Raw genomic sequence first — 19,581 nt, forward strand, 5'->3', positions numbered from 1 at the left:
GGGGGGGGGGGGGGAAGGCACAAAGCCAACCAAGGGAACAAACTTGACCAAAAAAGGGGGACGAGCTAATGGATACAAGCCCTCAAGGTGGCGTGGGGGGAGGGGAGAGAATGGAAGATTGAAGGCCCCAAGAAGCAACAATAAGTCTGTTTCTTGGGGAGTCCGTGACCGAGCGGTGCGGGAGAGCAGCAAGTTTGGTGTTGACATCGAAGAAGATGCCATTAGATGGCATTCCAAATCCTGTCAAAAGTGCGGGAGTTGGACGTCCATCTACGAAGGTTCCTCTCCATCCACATGTGGTTGATGGTGGCACAGAAAGCAAACTTACTGGCAGTATCAAAAATGGTAGGTCCATAAAAGGTCATATCAATCCAAAGCCATTCACTGCTGAGAGGGAGGACTCTTCTACTAGAGGGCCAGTAGCGAGAAAGAACTTTCTTCCAAATGGTGGAGGAGAAAGGGCAGGAGAAGAAAAGATGATCAACATCCTCAGTTCCTCTCCAACAATGGCAGCAAGCAGGGGAGACCTGAATGTGACGATAGATGCGGAAAGACTGTGTAGGGAGGCAGTTGGTGAGAGGCTCACAGCTCACACACTTTCATATATAAAATTCAATTGAACTAACTAATCTGATAAGGGGTTACATCTTTATTTAAAAAATTCTAACTGAATTAAATTACCATTAAGTAACCTAAGGACTAAACACTTAACACTGACTAGAATAGGCTAACATTAATTAGATTCAAAACAAAACTCTATCCAGCTTATAAGTATCTGTAGTACTAGGATGGGTGACCTCCTGGGAAGTCCTCGTGTTGCACCCCTTTTAAACCTATAAAAAAAAAGAGCTAATAAGTATCTTAGTCTAACTCAAATGCTTACTTAAGACACCAATCTCGTGCACCCATGTGGGGGGTTTCCGTTGGCTTATTTAATTTCCACTTGTGTATTTGATTTCAGTTTTTTTGTTTAGGGACATTGTTGCAGCTGCATTAAATTGGAGTTTGGTTTCTTGCTGTGTTCATATTTTTAAATCTCCTGTCTTTCAGTCATTTTAGTTGTTTCTGTTGGCTGGAGGGCAAGCTTTATGTTGATATCGTGTGTAATGATTGAATATGAAGTCAATTAGAATCACACTTTTTGAGTTTGTGTTTTGAGAAATGCACCAGTCTGCCACCATTAACAGGCCTATCTAATATCAAAATCAACCATATCAATGGCCTAAATTCAAGCGCATATCATACTTTATATATCTTCATAGTGTTCAGCCGGAAACCTCAAAACCCTTCCAAGAACTTGGAAAAAATTACAAATTGCAACATGAACAACATGAACCCTAGAAAAAATAATCTTACCATAACCAGTTGCCATATATTAGCTTTCTTAACCAGTCGAAGAACTTGGAAAAACTTACCCACGAAGTCTATAGCCTCGGATAAATTTCCTTGCAACCATAGTTACTGGTGGTAGTAGCCAGCTGTATGGATGTAAAAGCATCTAAAGCATATTTCCAGTTTTTAAAATCAGATTCGACAGTGAAAAGAAGAAAAAGAGGTTAAAATTTAGTGGTCACTGTGCAGTCATTGTAGTTTTGTGTTCTCCAGTGGATAAGATTGTAATACTTCACCTAGATTTTGCAGTCTGCTTTTGATGATTAATAGAGTTTGCTGGTTATTGTGTTTGTACATTATAGTTTTAATTCTGAATATGCGATCTCTCCATTTATTGTTAAGACCACTCGTTTTCTCATTATCAGCTCTATTTATGCAGCTCAGCAGAAATTGATCTACCACTGTTTACAACTGAGATAAAAAAAGAATCAAGTCCCTTGGCTATTTCTCTTGCAAAGCATCTGCATTCCATAGGAGCTAAAATGTATGGAGCTTTCTGGTGTTCTCATTGCTTAGAACAGAAAGAGGTACTGATTTTTCATTCACAAACTCATATTTGAAAATAGGACATCGAGATGTTGACTAACTAAAAAATAAAATGGTGCAAGCTTGTTCTGAGAGTAATCATTTCATGTTCTTCTTTCTCCATCACCCTGTTTTGTATGAAATGATTTTAATAAAGATTGATGGGACATGTTCAGATATATTACCCAATATAATCAATGGAAATATGTGCAAGTGATTGGTGTTGATGAACAGTGGTGTTGAGAAGAAAGAAAGAACAGGCAAAAACTAATTTTCCTTTGTGTCTGAAAGATATTCCTGAGACTTCCCTGTGTGGTCAGCTTTAATCAAAAGCATCACCTCAGGATTTGGCTCGTCTCCAATTCCTAATCTACCAATTCCTTACCAACTCTTCACCATAAATTGACACCTGTCCATCCAACATCCAACGGTTGAGAGACCTTGCTTTTTGATGACCCTATTTACCCTCTTCTCCCAGATCTCCCATCAACCCGTTTCTTCTCATCTTCCTTCTTCCTCTTTCTTATCTTCTTCCTTCTTCTTCTCTTCTCTTCTGGATCTTCCATTAATCAGGTCTCTCGCAGGGTGCAGCCACACACCACTGTGAGGAAAATCTCAGAACTTAAAAATATACAAATCCAAGTAATCTAACCCAGACAATGTTCATGGGTTAGGGCCAAGTAACAGAGTAACCAACCAAAACATCACAATACAAAGAAGGAAAATAAAAGAATCTTTCTCATCTTCTCTAGATTCCAAAGAAATTATCAGAAAAATCCCTATTTCTTCCTTCATTTTCAGCTGAGGATAGATGTTAGAGAGCATAAGACTACTTCACAAGGAATGGTGAGACCCATGTCATGATGAAAGCCGAACTCCTCTTCGGCTCTTTGAAGAAGATTTTGGAACTGGGGATGAGTTAATATGGAGATGGGGACTATGAATCTGCTTCTCTTCTCTCCAACATAGATGGCGAAGTGGCCTTTAGGTACGCCCATGGGTAGGCCTTGCTCATTGTAGCCTTGCTTTCTTCCAAAGCTTGAGCATCTCTTGAGTACCTGCTTGATAACTGCTGTTTGAGGCAACTTGTTCGATTTCCTGAGAGCCATTTCAGTTTCAGGGTTTGTGGAGCAAAGCAAGTTGAGAGAGGAGGGTTTGAGATAGTGAAGATAGCAAGAAAGAGAGCAGACCTGTGAGGAAGGTTGTGGGAGGGAGGGGAAAGAAAGAGAGGAAATACATAGAAGAAAAGAGCATCCTTAAGGAACAGAGAAGAGCTCCACCCAAATCCCTTCCCAAATGCCCAAATCCTCTCCCAAAAAAAAAAACTCACAAACCCGCTTCATCAATCCTTTCTCCTCCTCTTCCTCCTCTCCGCAACCAAGACAACCGCCGTCAGACTCCAAACGATTCTACCATCAGCACCACCGCCACCTCATTGACCGCTCTCATCCACCGCTTCAAACTCATCCAACTCGTGCCAGACCACTGACCCTCCTCAAAAGGCTTCACATCGTGATTCGACCCTTGACCAAAAAAGGACCAAGATAAGAAACCCTTTTCTTCATTGAGAAAATCTGGTCATCCTTCTTCCCTCCGTTTCAGGTTGAGGACGGGATCTGAGAGACGATGGAGGGGGTTCTGACTCCTTTCCTAAGCTCTTCTCACTTCTCCGATTTCAGGTTTTCCTCCTTCTTCCCTCCCTTTTGAGATGATGGACTGATGGAGGGACTTCTCTTGGGTCAGATCCGGATCCCAATGGATGTTTGAGAGGCAAAAGAGAGTTTGAATAACCCTAATATCCACAACCATTGGATTAGAATGGGACACATGTTGCAAGCAGGTAGGGAATTGGTGGATCAAGAATTGGAGACGAGCCAAATCCCATTTTTCATATATGTATGCTATTTCTAAAATTATTGAATTCATCATTAGCAACGTGGCCTCCATGTTTTCAATACAGATGTTTGGACGTGAAGCAGCGAAGGTCTTAGACTATGTAGAATGCTTCCCAGATGGATATAGGAGAGGAACTAAAATAGCCAAGGCATGTGCAGATGCTGGAATCGAAGGTTTCCCAACTTGGGTGATAAATGGCCAGGTTAGAATGCCCCAACCCCAAGTGGACTATCTTCTCCACCTTGTTTAAAATTTCAGCCTAGATTTAATATTTCTTTTGGTCAGCCTATGCTTGTTAATGCTATGTGAATACTATGACAGAGCTCACAGGCTTGCCAAGGTGCAGGTTCTGCTGCATGCACCTGCTCCGCAATGCATGTGGAGTTCCTGAGGTGCTGACATGAGGAACCTGCATACTTTTCTCTTGTTGCAGCATCTCCATAATTATTGCTGTATCATATAATTCACTGAAGTGATATTTGTACAAAAACAAAAACCAGTAGGTTGGTTTGATGCCACATTGATGCATTTCATTTGGATATTGGGAATGATAATACTGGTGAGAGGATAAACTTGCACTCTCACAAAAAAGTGTTTTGGCAGATGGTCCAGTCATAGAGTTTATTGATTAGGCTTGTGACTGTTCGATTTTGTATCTGGTTGATTCTCTACAGTTCAAAAGGGACTCTTGTGGTCATGGTTACAGTGACCAGTCAGAGGAGGCACTTGCTATTCAGTGTGCTGTGTTATGTATAGCATCAAACACATATTTTCTTTGAAATCTCTAAGTTCTACATCTGAGTGCCAGCAGGGAGTTGGAATGGGGAGGTTTCGCTGGTGACTGTTGTCAGGTAGGGGGCGCATCAGTGCCCCTATAGCACCTAGTCATCAATCAATATTAACGCGTTTCCTTCTTAATCAGAAAAGGGTTGCCCTAGCATTCAAGCTGTCTTCAATGATTCATGGGTTGGTCTATGCCCTTCTAGTGATGCCACTGCCACTGGATCCTGAGGGTTCCAGAGACTTATATCTATTGCTCTTTTCTTTGATACAGTTCTTCATCCCCCTCCCTCCCTCCCTTCCTCAGGTTCTGAGTGGTGAACAAGAATTTTCAGTACTGGCAGAAGCATCCGGATTTGTTCTCAAAGATTTCAATCCCAGCTGATCAGATTCCAGTGTAGCAATCATGCTGAACAGAAACGTGTGGATTGTGGATGGCCTTAATACAGCTTATGTTGAAATCCATTTTATGCCTCCCAACAATTTTGAAGAATTTCGGAGGTCAGGTCTACAAAATGTATATGAGTGCATCTTTTAATTATCATTATTATTTTTTTTTTAATTATCATTATTATTCTTTTCAGGGTGACACATAGGAGTCAATTCATGTAAATAGTACGGCCTCCCTTCCCACCTCTTGTGGCTCCATATACTTGGACATATTGATCAAGTCTCTTGCTTTGGTGCAGGGTAAATCCAAAAGGCACTGTAAATACTCCTAAGTGGTTCCCACTATCAACAATCTTTGCAAGGCATGGTTTTACCCATTTCCTGGGGCCAAGTCATTGCTGAAGGCATACTTTGTATCCTTTGTGGCTAGGACTCTGGCTAATAAAGTTGTTGGAACTTTTCTTAATGTTTCATAACATTGATTTAAGGACTTGAGCAAATTCTGTTTGCTATTAATACATATTTTTCTTCTGATAAAGAGAGTAGAGCTCATTTTAATCGATCATTATTTCTCTTCTCTAACTGCAGCCTCTTCTGTTTTTCAGTCTTCTTGTTGGAATCTAAAGTGGAAGACAAAGATCGCTCTCCTTTGAAAAAATTTACAATCATTCCTCTAGAAATACCCATGCTGTGAATTAGAGAATAAAACGATATCTGTGTTTTCTTCAGTTGTTACTTGTCATAGGTGGTGTTGCTTGGAAGTAATATCTTTGTGCAAACTCTCTAATACCATTAGATTTAAAGAGTGATGAATGATGAGCTTTAGGGGGTTTTAGCCGATTTTCATTGATTTTGATCTGATCCAGATCAGAAATGGATGTGGTTGGGACAAATCCGGATCCTGATTCAGATTTCATACATCATTGGTAGATCATCTGTGGCAGCAACAATGCAACTAGACCTCTCTCTAAAAAGCATTACTAGGATAAGGGGAGTCAATTACAGGCCTGGACTGGCAGGCCCGATCGAGCCCGATCATTTAAAGCCTAAACCAGCTCAGCTTGGCTTGGCATGATTAATAAATGTGTTGGAGCTCGACACGTTTATTAATAGCCTGACTTGGCCGTACATGTTTAAGGCCCTTTTATAGTCAGTTTTGAGCTCATTTAGAACTTGCTTACTAAGCCCAACACATTTAAAGTCTGATTGTATCCCTTTCAGAGTCCCATTATAGCCCGTTTAGAGATAATTGTGTCATTCGCCAATTTCAAGCATGACTAAGCTCATTTTAGCCTGATTAAAGATCGGTTCCCAATCGACCATTTATTAATGGGATCATGCTAAGTATATGAGGACCAATTACTTAAACAAGCTAGTCACAGTGTAAAGTCTCAAAGTGGGGAAGCCTAATTAATCCGGATTGAAACCGACCCAGCCTGACCCTTTGACACCCCTAGCTAGGATTCACATCAGCAGTGTCTGTAAACTCCCCCCCCCCCCCCCCCCCCCCCCCCCTTTCCCCTTCTTAATGCCATTTTTGGATCACTCACTCAAAAGCGACTGACTGGACTGTCAAGCCTGTAATCTAGTCTTTCAAATCTCTCAAAAAGAAAAAATAAAAAATGTTGACCATGTAAATATATTTATTGACTTTGTCCGCAATTCGATCATGGTTTCAAAATACAGTTTTGAATCAATCGATCCATCTTAGTATCCGCCAAGGTTGATTTTGTATCTATTTAATGGTTTGTAGGAAGGATATTTTTGTCTAAAAATTGAATGATGGCAAAACCATCCAATACAATCCAATATGAATGATACATAATTGATACCGATATATAAAACCATGAGAATGATGTAAAATGTGCTCATACTCTTTGCTTATGACAAAAATAAAGTAGTTCCATAATACAAATGATAGGTTGTAGCAAGTTGATTATTATTTATTTTTTTGATGGCCAAAGAGAAACTTCATGAAGAAAGAGAAGATAAATTTACATAATATAGAACTAAATTAGACTCATATCTAAGAGATAACTACTAGCATTATCAAACATAAACTGCATAATTGGACTAGTATTGGTACACTCATATCGAAAACAAACAGTTTCGTAGTTCAAGTAAATGCCCAAAAAAGTTGAAAAGGTGTGCCATGACCATGATCCTTGGTCCGATTGTGGATTAACCTGAAGTAAATCTTGAGTAGAGAACCAAATTTCAGTGATATTCCATCCCTTTTAGACGCTAATCTTAGAATTTCTAGAATTCGTAATGCTTTTGCCTCCAATTACTTCCCCATCCTGAATCTGTATGCAATTAGTTAGTAACTCCACCACGAACCAATATAGGATAAACCTATGTTGGGCTGGCAACCAAACTGGACCATCATATTATGATCCCAGATTCGTGAAATTGAGTCCGATTAATCATAATGGGCCTTGAAGACCAGAATTATGTGCTCAACTGCCACCGACCAATTGATGAAGCCCAAACCGTCGGATCAGCAACATATTAAATTACTTCAATTACGGTTCAAATATTGAGAATGAACTGATCAAGGTTCATTTGCCCTATGATGGCATAGAGACCAACCAGATGGACATTTAACCATGAAAGAATTTGAACTAAATTTGTAGAGCTTTTCCCTATTAGGGTAGCCCTTCCAGAAATTCTCAAAGGCCTGAGCAAAACCCAGGCCAAAGAGGGGGTTTGGAAATAGTTTTCAACCAGCAATTGACGCGCCTCGGTTAATACCTCACTAGCTGCGTCATTGCCCCAAGCGCAAAGATGCTTATTAAAGGTCGACCCCTTCCCCATTTATAATTCCACTTCCTTTCCCCATAGCTCTTCCTTTCCGATGTGGGATTATGTTTCTTACTGTTATTTGAGCTCCCACACCCCACTCTCCCTCAATTGTCAAAGGTTCTCCTTCTACCTCCACAGAGACTAACTGGTAGCCTGCCTTTAGTGGCGGACCGTCAAAAATTTCTCTTCTTGATGTGCGACCTTATTAGGGAGGAGATCTCTTTGCTCCTTCACTTTGGCTTCAAGCTCTCTGCGATTCTTAGCCAAATTCAATCCTCCGTTGATTGTCCCGCTGCTACTTCCTGCTGTAAGTTTTTCCTCGATCTCCCATTGAGACATAATACAAATCTTGGACTATCAAATCAGGAAATTAGTGCGGCCATGGGTTTGTCAATGATCGATTGGTGGCTACTTATGCAAGACTTGGTTGTCTAGACTATGCTCTGAACTTGTTCGAAGAAATACCGCTTAAGGATTTGGTGTCTTGGAAACATATGTTTCGTTGTTTTCACAGAGGGAACCTTAGAGATAGGTGAGGGAGCCCATATGATTGATATGGGTAACCTTAGAGATAGGTGAGTTCCCTTACCTTGTAAGCTGATTTATGGGGTTAAGTTCTCCCAATATTTGCATCAAGAGAGAACAACCAAGGACAAACATGACTGTAATGTTATTCTTGCTTTTTTTTTAATTGTCATTCGAGATTCAAAGCGATTCCACCAATTTGCTAATGGAGATTATAGGTAATTCTCACTCTGCTTGTTGAACTGATTATGTACAAATGACAATGTAGTTTTGTGTAGCAAACTACAACCACCCAAGGTGGGACTTTTGTCAATTAAAACCTGTTTAGCTTATTTATATTGTACATTTTAAAGAAAAACTTCACAGAGAACCATTATGTCTTGTATATTGTACATTTAAAGAAAACCTAAGAATTGTTTATCCTCCCAAAGCAACATCATGGATGAGATGGTTTGGATAATCTAAATCCAACCAGGTCTTCAATGGTGTGGCTCCTAACACCTCCTTCCTAGGTGAGAATAGGCCATAATGTCTATCCTTGTTGTAAATGGAGCCAAGGTTTAAGATCTCGACCTCGAGCGAGATCTCGCCGAGATCTGATACCTTTTTCCCGGTCATCTTTGTGGTTGGTCTTTGTGACCATATGAGTTTTTTAGCCCATGAAACTTAGGGACACTCAGTCTTTGAGTGCTCGAGCTCCCATCTATAGGGGATGCTCGAGTCTTTGATTGCTTGAGCTCCCATTTGTAGGGGACGCTCAAGTGTTTGAGTGCTCGAGCTCCCATCTACAGGGGATGCTCGAGCGTTTGATTGCTTGAGCTCCCATCTGTAGGGGATGCTCGAGTTTTTGATTGTTTGAGCTCCCATTTGTAGGGTATGCTAGAGTTTTTGATTGCTTGAGCTCCCATCTGTAGGGGATGTTCGAGTCTTTGAGTACTTGAGCTCCCATCTGTAGGGGATGCTCGAGTCTTTGATTGCTTGAGCTCCCATCTATAGGGGACGCTCAAGTATTCGAGTGCTTAATCTCTAGAGGTGAGGCAAGGTGAAAATTTGTATCAGTCTTCATTGAAATTTTTGCTAGATATACATTGCCTGATCTGTTCGAAAATTTCTAGGGTATAACTATTGATATTTCATTGACAGAATTTTCTCAGATTTACAGAATTCCATGCTCTCAGAATTTCCTTTCCATCCATCGTCGATAGATGATAGGTGCCTGGCTTAACTATCTTTGTGATGCGATATGGTCCTTCCCTATTGGGTGATAGCTTCCCTTGGTGTCTTGGGTCTGACACTTCAGTCCGTCGAAGTACTAGATCATTGATTTGGAAGTGTTGTTCGTTGACTCTTGTGTTGAAGTATCTAGCTATCTATTGCTGATACACCTCCATCTTCTTTTGTGCTTGGTCCCTCAGCCCCTCCAACAAATCCAGGTTGTTCACAAGACCTGTGTTTTTCTCTCACTCGCTATATGTTTGGACCCATAATGACATTGCTCCAACTTCCACCAGACTAAGTGCTTCTGTGCCATATGTCAATGAGTAGGGTGTTTCTCCAATGGCGACCCTCTTTGTCTTCCTGTGCGCCCAAATTATGCTCGACAATTCTTCTGCCCAGAGACCTTTTGCATTGTCTAGCCGCTTCTTGAGTCCTTGAAGGAGAGTTTTGTTCGCATTTATTGTCAGACCGTTTTCTTGGGGGTATCCCATTGTTGTTTGCCTATGGTCGATCACCAGCTTGATACACAATTTTTTGAAGCTTCTGTTGTCAAATTGCTTACTATTATCAGTGATTAGAACACGGGGTATTCCGAAGCGAAAGATAACGGATTTCCTGAAGAAGGCTGACATCTTTGCTTCGGTGATGGTTGCTAGGGGTTTGGCCTCTATCCACTTGGTAAAGTAGTCGACTGCTACGATCACAAATTTTAATTGTTTTATAGCGACTGGAAAAGGCCCCAGTATATCGATCCCCCGCATAGCGAAGGGTACTGGGCTGCTCAAGGTGCTTAAATTTGTTGCAGGTCACCAGGAAACTGGAGCAAAGTATTGACATTTGGCACACTTCTGTACATACTCCATGGAATCCTTTGTCATTCTTGGCCAATAGAACCCTTGTCGGAGTATTTTATAGGCCAAGGCCCTTTCATCGAGGTACTGACCATAAATTCCTTCGTGGACCTCCTTCATTGCATAATCCGCATTATTACGGACAAGGCATTTGAGAAGAGGTCCCGCGAAGGATCTTCTGAGCAAAAAACCATTGTCAGTGACCACGAACCTGGTCGATTTGTGCTGGATTTGTCGTGCCTCTTTGGGATCAGACAGTAGGGTCCCTTCTCTCAAGAAGGATATAATAGGGCTTCTCCAGTCGTTCTCTTCATCAATCTCCATTACATCCTGCCTGGTCAGGCTAGAGTGAGGCACCACTTCAACATAAATGGGAGGAGTCATATTCGAGCATAGTGAGGTGGCTAGTCTAGATAGTGTATCTGCCAATGTATTCTCCATGCATGCAGTCCTTGTTATACTTGTTGTTTCAAAGGTTGCCAGCAAGCCCTTTATAGATTTCACATATTTTCCTATATGGTAGGCTCGAGCCTCATATTCGCTTGTTACTTTTCGTACGACCAGGTGAGAGTCACTGTGAATAGAGAGCTTTTGCACTTCCAACGAATGGGCCAACTTGATACATGCCAGAAGAGCCTCATATTTTGCCTCATTGTTGGATGTTCGGAAAGCCAGACGAAGAGCACATTGTATCTGGAATCCAGTGGGATTGATCAGGATCACACCTACATCGTAATGTCACCTACTTGACGACTTGTCTACAAATAGATTCCATGGAGCTATAGCCTCATGGTCGATTTTGTCCCCAGCTCGTTGCTCTTTCTCGGCTGTACATTTGACCAAGAAATTTGCTAGTGCCTGGGCCTTTATTGCTGTTCCTGGGTAGAATTCGATATCGAACTCGCTCAATTTGACAACCCAATTAACCATTCTTCCTGAGGCATTGACGCTTTGGAATATCTTCTTCAAAGGCTGTTTGATCAAAACCACAATGGTGTGAGCTTGGAAATAGGGATGGAGCTTGTGGGTAGCTGTTATCATGGTGTATGCCATTTTTTCAACTTTCGTATACCTCACCTCGGTGTCTACTAGGACTTTGCTTACGTAATAGATCGACACCTAGTGTTTCTCTACTTTCTTCAACAATACTGTACTGACTATAACCAAAGATATACCCAAGTACAACTGCAAGACATCCCCCTTCAAAGGTATTGACAGTAAAGGAGGGGAGGAGAGGTACCATTTTAGATTTTCGAAAGCTTTTTTGCAGCTTGGTGTCCATTGGAACTTCTTGGCCCCCTTGAGAGTTAGAAATAAGGGGAGGTATCTATCACCTGCATTGGAGATGGAGCGACCTAGAGCTACAAGTCTGCCTATTAGTCACTGCACCTCCTCCTTGACTATTTTTGGTGGTGCCATCTTAAGCACTGCCCGTATTTTGTCTGGATTTACCTCAATGCCCCTACTCGAGACCATGAATCCCAAAAACTTGCCTGAGGTAACACCAAATGCACACTTACTTGGGTTGAGCTTCATGCCATATCTCCTCAGGGTCTGAAACGCCTCTTCTAGGTCCGCCACGTGGTCAGGCGCTTTTTTTCTCTTTACTAGCATGTCATAAACGTAGACTTCCATGTTTCTTCCAATCATTGATTTAAAGATTCTATTCACTAATCTTTGATATGTTGCTTCGATGTTCTTCAAGCCAAAAGGCATAACTTCGTAGTAGTACAACCCTTTTTCTATAACAAACATAGTCTTCAAGTGGTCACCTCTGCCAATTTTGATTTGGTTGTATCCAGAGTAGGCGTCCATGAAGCTCATGTGGTCATGACCTATCGTGGCATCGATCAACATGTCTATTCTCGACAGTGGATAATCATCTTTCGGACAAGCTTTATTAAGGTCAGTGAAGTCGACGCACACGCGCCATTTTCCACTGGATTTCTTTACCAACACCACATTCATGACCCACTCAGGGTACCAGATCTCCCTAATGAGTCTGGCCTTGAGAAGTTTCTCTACCTCTTCTTCAATGGCTATTTTTCGATCTGGTGCATAGGTCCATCTCCTTTGCTTAACTAGTCGAAATGCGGGATCCGTATTCAACTTGTGCTCGATCACCTATCAATCAATGCCCATCATGTCCATTGGTGACCATGAGAATAGATCCACGTTTTTCCTTAGCAACTCCACCAACGCTTTTCTCTCTTTGGTCCGTAAAGACGCTCCTAAGAAGAGTCGTTTGGAGGTATCTGTGTCAGAAAGGCTGATAGGGACCAACTCTTTTGCCGGCTCACCTCTTTTGGTTTCTGCCTCGCTCCTCTGGTCGTCAACTTCCAACACAAGAATGTCCTTCGATTTCTTGGTCTCCTTGAGGGCATTAACATAGCATCTTCTCAACTCAAGCTAATTGCCTCTGCACTCTCCTATTCCCCTTTCAATTGGGAATTTCATCTTGAGGTGATAAGTAAATACCACCGCTTTGAGGTTGTTGAGAATTGGTCTTCCCAAAATGACATTGTATGCTGAAGGAATATCAACCACCAAAAAATTAGTCATAGATCTTTGTAACTCACCTGAGCCGACACGGATCTGAAGTTTTATCATCCCTTTCGATCAAACGGGTGATCCTGAGAAGTCGTATAGTGGGGTGGTGACTGGCTTCAGGTACTTTTCCTTCATCTCCATCCTCTGGAATGCCTCCCAGAACATGATATCAGTCGAGCTGCCATTATTGACTAGAACCCTCTCTACTTTGAATACTCCTATCTGAAGGTTTATGACCATGGCGTCATCATGTGGGAATTGAATTCCCCTCGCATCTTCATCATCGAAAGTGATGATGTGACCACTCTTGGACATCTTGGTCGGGTGTTCGGTGTAAAATACTTCCCTGGCATAGTTCTTCCTTGCTGTTTTAGAATCACCTCCTCCTGCGGGTCCCCCAGAGATTGTTATGATTATTTGAGCAGGTTGATCATCCAGTCGGTCACATGACCGAGCAGTTTTTCTTTCGGTACTTTGATGCGACCCTATTTCTCGACCAGGGCTAATTTGCCACCTCCGCTGGTAACAGGAGTCATCATGACATGTTTCCCAATGACTTGGGCCTTCTCTCCGCTGTGGAGCCTCTTTTCTTCGGTCTCCTTCCTCCTTCACTTTAAACCTTTTGGATGAGCTCTTCAATTGCCACCATTAGGTCTCTGTAATGGTTGGTCGAGTGACCGTGGTCTTTGTGATAGTCATAGTACCAACATTTGTCACAACCCTTGGGGGACTTACCAAGCGGCCTTGGTACCTTCATCTTTGCTCTTTCTTCTGCACTTGCATTCATAAGTACATGCTCTCTGGTCGAGTTTAGTGCTATATATACTTCACGGTTTCTTCTCGGATCTGCTTGATTACTGGATCTTGGGCGTTTGTACTTATAGCTCTGCCTTCTCTCATTCTTCCTGGAGCTCCTTGGTCTATCAACTTGGGGATTTGTATCGGCTCAATTGGCAGTAAGCTCTTCTGCATTGCTATACCTGCGAATCTTCTCCCTCAAGTGTTCCAGGGATTTAGGCTCAGACTTGGAGAGGGAGAACTTCAATCGCTCCTCCCAAACCCCACTTTTCAAGGCCATGAACTCCACAGTAGGGTCCAGGTCTCTTATCTTGAGCTTTTCTGGGTTGAAACGATGTATAAATTGTCAGAGAGTCTCGCCGGGTCGTTGCTTTACTTCCATAAGATCCGATGATGTTTCTGGTGTCCCTTACTCCCTTCAAAGTAATCTATGAATTTTCTACTGAGCTGTTTAAAGTCACGCACGGACCTTGGTTCCAGGCATGAGAACCAGGTCATAGCCAGACCTTCTAAGGATGCTGGGAACACCTTACATAAAAGTGCTTTGGAGGCTCCTTGTATGGTCATGACCGATTGGTATTACTGTAGATGCTTGTATGGATCCTTGGTCCCATCAAAAAGTTGGAATGTAGGAATCTTGAAATTCTCTAGTAACCGGATACGATTAATCTCCTCGGACAAGGGACTCTCGCCAAACTTTTCGAGGTCCTTGACATCCTTTCCATCATCTCTGTTTGCTATCCGGTCAAATTTTTCCTGCATCTTTCTTAGTTGCCACTCTAGGAGCGTTTCTCATGGTTCATCCTGGACCTGGGGTTCTCCACCTAGGTCAAACTACCCATGGCCTTCCTTCCACCCTTCCTTTGGACTTCTACCACTAGTTCTCTTCCTTTGTCCCCTTACTCCTACCAGAGGCGTTCGTGAAGCTACGTAGATCAGGGTCTTCCTCCTTTCTTTTCTCCTATTGAGACGACACCTCCTCTTTCTTTGTCAGAGATCCAAAGCTGCTACCTCAGCTCGGGCTTCCATCCGATGAACTCGACCTGTAGCAGCAACCTTTTTTGAATCTCATTGACTACGATGACTAGGCTCACCTGCCAGGGGTGGCCTAGCAAAGTTTCTTGAAGCCTCCCGGATTAACTCAACCAATCCCATCACTTGGCCACGTAGTTCATCGAATTGCTAAGTTGTTACCTAAGGGGGTGGAGGGATGCTTTTCAATGCTGGGATGTTTGTCGCATCCTTGACAGCAGGATCCTACTCTACTTCCTCAGCTGCCTTCTGGTGATTTTCTGGCAGAATTAGGCCTGAGAATGGTCCTCCCTTCTTCGAGTAAGTTCTGATAGTTTTCATCATCTCACACCTCTCAATCATATTGACTACATTTGGATGGATTTTTGTCTGAATTCCCATGGACGATGCCACTATTGTTGCACGGTTCCAATCTACGCAAACCTGCACAACACAGATGACTGATTGGCCTGGAGGAGGCTCTAGGACCAGGCACCGATGCTCAAGTCAGACTCTAGGGTAATCATTCTATCAGGGTTATTCAGGCGATTGAGGGTGTTACCTATCCTGGAGAATAGGCCTTCCTTACATAGAAGGTTAGGGTCCTCCTTCATTGGTCCGACTCATCCTTCGAACCTCCACGTGTCCTTTCCTTATGAACCAGATTAACCTAGGGTTGCTGACCTGGCGCCATATCCAAACGGTTAACTCAACCCAAGTTAACCTTTCCCAATGGCTCACCTTACCATAGTTGGATTCTCCAACGGTTAACTCAACCAGGGGTGATGGTGGTTAGTTTGCTTGGTGATAAAGTAAACCTTACCATAGTCTTGTTGACCCAGGGTTAAGAAATTGTCTAACCCTGGTTAGTCATTCTAAGAGGTTGGACAAGTGAGGAAACCCCCTTTGATGTAGGTCATTGATCCATGAAGTATGAGAGGTCGGGGACATAGGAAATGTTCAAGGTACCTTGGCTACCAACCCATTGACTAGCCCATAAGAGTGGTGTATCGTATGCTCGACCACCCGACCATTGACTGCTTCATGTGTGTACATGGTTTATCAGGTCCCTTCTTGTGGCTTAGGTGATGTAACAAAACTGGATTGCTTGATGAGCCCTCTGATCTAGCAGCACACGCTTGACTTCTGAATAAATGATTTCAACCCAACCCAAATCTGTGCAGATGAACTTTATTACCTAATGGTATTGGACATGAGATAGGATCATCGAAAAGAAAAGTAAATATTTTTCTAAATCTTTTTATTTTTTGGTTGATTCAAAATTCTAGTAGATCTAAGAACAAGTTGTAAGTTTCATTGGTTTTCTAGATTTACTATCTAGGGAAAAAAAAAAAAAGGGAAGATATAAGCATATTCATTGGTGATTCTAAAATAAGTTGAGGATCGAGCATAATCAGAATTAAAGGTTGATTGATCTTTTTTTTTTTTTTTTTTTTTTTTTTTTTTTTTTTTACTTTATGAGAAAGAGAAATTATATTACACAAAAGCTAAAAAGATATACAGCCAGTAATGTCCACATTGAGGCACCTTAGATTAACCAGAATACCCAGAGTCCTTAAATGCATCATAGAAGGGTCAGTGTCCCTACATTTATACATGTACTTGATATTACCATATTTAACATATTATTCTCAAAAGGTTACAAAACTATGAAGAGGCCAACCACTATTAACCGGTGTCAGAATAAGATGAAGTAAACTCTTGGAGGATAACCAAACTTCGGTAATAGTCCAACCTTTAGAAGTCACCATACACAGACCATGCATAATCCGTGTTGCTTCAATTTCCTCCAAAGATGAGACTAGGGCAGTAGCCATTGTAAGAACATGAAATTGACCTTGAAGCAAAATACCACACAGCAAAAAAGAGTTTGTATCCACGAGATTAGAAAAGCCAGTGCAAACTAAAACATAATATGGCAAAAAACGGAAGATGTAAATGTCTTCTCAAGAGGACCTTAAGAGGATATGTAATGGATGAAATAGTAGCATTAGAGTCAGTATCCTGAAACAGATGTAAATCTGAAATCCAACGATTAATCTTTTGAATGAGCAACATAGGATTTGGAGAAATATGTTGAGCCAAAACATTGTTTCGATGCTCCAAGATAAAGTAAGCCACAATGGAGACAATACTAAAGAAACGTCTACGTTCCATACATGGTAAACGAACCTGTTGAAAGAAAAATTTGACAAAAACCAATAAGAGAATTCACCTACAAGCTCATAGGCCGTAACCCAAGGGGGCTACCGGCCCGGATCCTAATAGAAAATTCACACAATAACTGGAGATGATATATAGACTCAGATTCCTTACCACAAAACACACATGTTAAATCAATATTCAACCAATTGCATAATAATGCTCTAACGGGAATGCCATTAAGTAAAATCCTCCAGTAGAAAAATTTGAACTTAGAATGAATATGCAACTTCCAAAGAAAAGTCCACCATGATGCGGATAGGGAGGAGAAAAGCCGATTAGGACAATCTGATTATGCTCAATGTTGCTGAGAAATCTAACAGAGCCACGGGTAGTAAAATGACCATATTTAGAAACACGACACCACCAAGTGTCAGGTAGATGAGCCAAAACATTGTTTCGATGCTATTCGAATTGGCCAATTTCAAATCCAATTCTTTGAACACATGCAGGTAATTTGAAATCCGATATTTTGAGCACACACCTCACACCACGGTTCTAAAACTTGCGATAGTCATGGATCAGTCAAGGTCGAAACTGTTCTGATTGGTGTGGATTGGACTACATCAAGTATATCTATCCTTTTGTTTTTTTGTTAAATCAGTTTTTATTACGATTTTACCCATGGACCACACATATACATTGGGATCAAAAAGATCAAGATCACAAATTGATCAAGGTCAATACCATTTTGATCCAGTCAATACTGATTGATCCAATCCGAGTTTTAGAACCATGCCCCACAGACACTCAAATTTGATACTTTCGAAAGTCTGTCCCCCATCATTTTTTTTTATGTGTTAACCAAGGTTTCTGGACCAGCTTACACGCAGCCCAACTAATCCTCGAAGAGACTAGCACAGCAACCTATTGTCATGATCTCTATTTAAATCGCATATGTACAGATGGGGAATCAAAAATTATTATTCTAAAAATTACTAGGGGTTTGTTTTTTGTTAATTTTGTTGGGTCATATGTGAAATGAGCGCCTCTTATTCATGGTTTCAAAAATTTGAATAGGATCCAATCGGTCTATTCTGATAACCGATCCGGCCGACTCACATTGATTTCCACATATTTTTGTCCGTTTCTGGCCTATCAGATCTAAGATCCCTCAGCTGTAGCTTGCCTAACCACCCACACGAAAAAAGAAACTGTAGAGAAGCCTCTTCCGGGTCTTTGTTCACCAACCCCTAGTTCTTTGATTGGAGTTTCTTTATTAGTTTTCTCTTGCAAATTTACAACCTTTGCAAAGAAGGATATTCTCTATCTATCTGCCACGTTAGTCTTTCCAGTCAACGGCCGTTGGATTTGGCTCATCTCCAATTCTTAATTTTTCAATTCTTTTTTATGCATGACACGTGTAAACTGATTAATCCAACGGTTATAGATACTAGTGTTATTTTTAACCCCTTTTAACCCTCAAAAACTACTTGGATCCGAAGATCTGAACTGACAGAAGCCCCTCCATCCTGAAGCAAAGAGGGGAGAAGTCGATAGCTTGCAGGGCGGAGAAAAAGGTGGAGAAAAGTCACGCACTCGAACATTTTCAAACCCTTCTTGAGCACCATAGATCTCATCCTTAGTGAATGAACAATCTTCAAAAACTTGTCTATGTTCAACTGCACACTCTGCAACTTGAGTTTTAAGATCTGCAAGTAATATTTCTTTCCTTTTACTGTCAAGCAGAGCTTGCCCTTATTGAATGTGAGAATATTTCTTGTGTTTCATTTACTAGGTAATAGTATATATACATGAGTACATGAGATAATAGATTGATTTAGTTACCTATGGAAGATCGGATTACAATCTGATTCTTCCAAGAGTAAAAATACACAATTTCTAAGTTTTCAACTATAGAAGATAGGATAATAAGAAATCTGAGATCTTGTGGAACTTGATATCACATGTGAGATTGTGATGCTGATGTGGAAATCTTATCACCCAAGTATCTGTGAGCTGGAGCGTTGATCAATATTGGGCAATACACCCACTCAAGTTGTAGGTGGAGGAGACCGAACATTCAACTTGTCCCTCAGGAACTAGAATCGGGTGGTGGCAAGAGGTTTAGTGAGAGCATCAGTGAGCTGATCAGTTGTGGATATAAATTGCACAGTCAGCTGACGATTGGCCACACACTCACGAACAAAGTGGAAATCAATCTCTTCATGTTTGGTGTGAGCATGGACCATTGGATTGGCCGATAAATATATGGCACCTATATTATCACACCACAGGATTGGGGGGCCTTGAATAGGAAAGCTCAATTCCTGAAATAGAGATTTCAACCATATGAGTTCGGCAAAGGCATCTGCTAATGCTTTGTACTCAGCTTCAGTTGAGGAACGAGCCATAGTTTTCTGTTTGCGAGAGAACCAGGAGATCAGGTTTGGCCCAAGGTAGATGGCGTAAGCACCAGTGGACTGACGATCAGATCTGGTACGAGCCCAATCAGCATCTGAGAAGGCTTAGAGCGTGGCCTTGGAGGAGCGCTCAACCAAGAGACCGTGGAAGAAACTTTGCTTGAGATATCGGAGAATGCACTTGACATGACTCCAGTGATCCATAGTTGGGGCATGCATATGTTGGCACACCCTATTCACAGTGAAAGCCACAT

At 41.6% G+C, this 19,581-nt stretch overlaps 2 protein-coding genes and 1 non-coding gene across 6 annotated transcripts in view; 1 reads left to right on the top strand and 2 right to left on the bottom strand.

Moving 5' to 3' along the window:
* Positions 1–5,521, top strand: part of LOC122059721 (thiol-disulfide oxidoreductase LTO1) — a 17,978-nt gene extending 12,457 nt beyond the window's left edge. Inside the window, exons 5-9 of one of the 4 annotated variants that reach the window (XR_006134115.1) lie at positions 1,772–1,919; positions 3,878–4,015; positions 4,901–5,094; positions 5,178–5,208; positions 5,283–5,521. Coding sequence is in view for 1 of the 4 variants with exons in the window: in XM_042622734.1 (XP_042478668.1) it covers positions 1,772–1,919; positions 3,878–4,015; positions 4,135–4,212 (364 nt within the window). In the remaining 3 variants the exon portion in view is untranslated. The other 3 variants (XR_006134116.1, XR_006134114.1, XM_042622734.1) reach the window with 3 other exon arrangements.
* Positions 2,715–3,049, bottom strand: LOC122059489 (auxin-responsive protein SAUR50-like). Its single transcript, XM_042622275.1, has one exon. The coding sequence runs from the start codon at positions 3,024–3,026 to the stop codon at positions 2,715–2,717; it is 312 nt and encodes a 103-aa protein (XP_042478209.1). The 5' UTR covers positions 3,027–3,049.
* A 2,098-nt stretch (positions 5,522–7,619) lies between the features above and the next one.
* On the bottom strand, positions 7,620–7,772 carry LOC122060328. Its single transcript, XR_006134348.1, has one exon. It is a non-coding gene; the product is annotated as a U4 spliceosomal RNA (small nuclear RNA).
* Positions 7,773–19,581: the final 11,809 nt, after the last annotated feature.

This window comes from Macadamia integrifolia, chromosome 13 (genome assembly GCF_013358625.1).
Source record: "Macadamia integrifolia cultivar HAES 741 chromosome 13, SCU_Mint_v3, whole genome shotgun sequence".
NCBI lineage: Eukaryota > Viridiplantae > Streptophyta > Magnoliopsida > Proteales > Proteaceae > Macadamia > Macadamia integrifolia.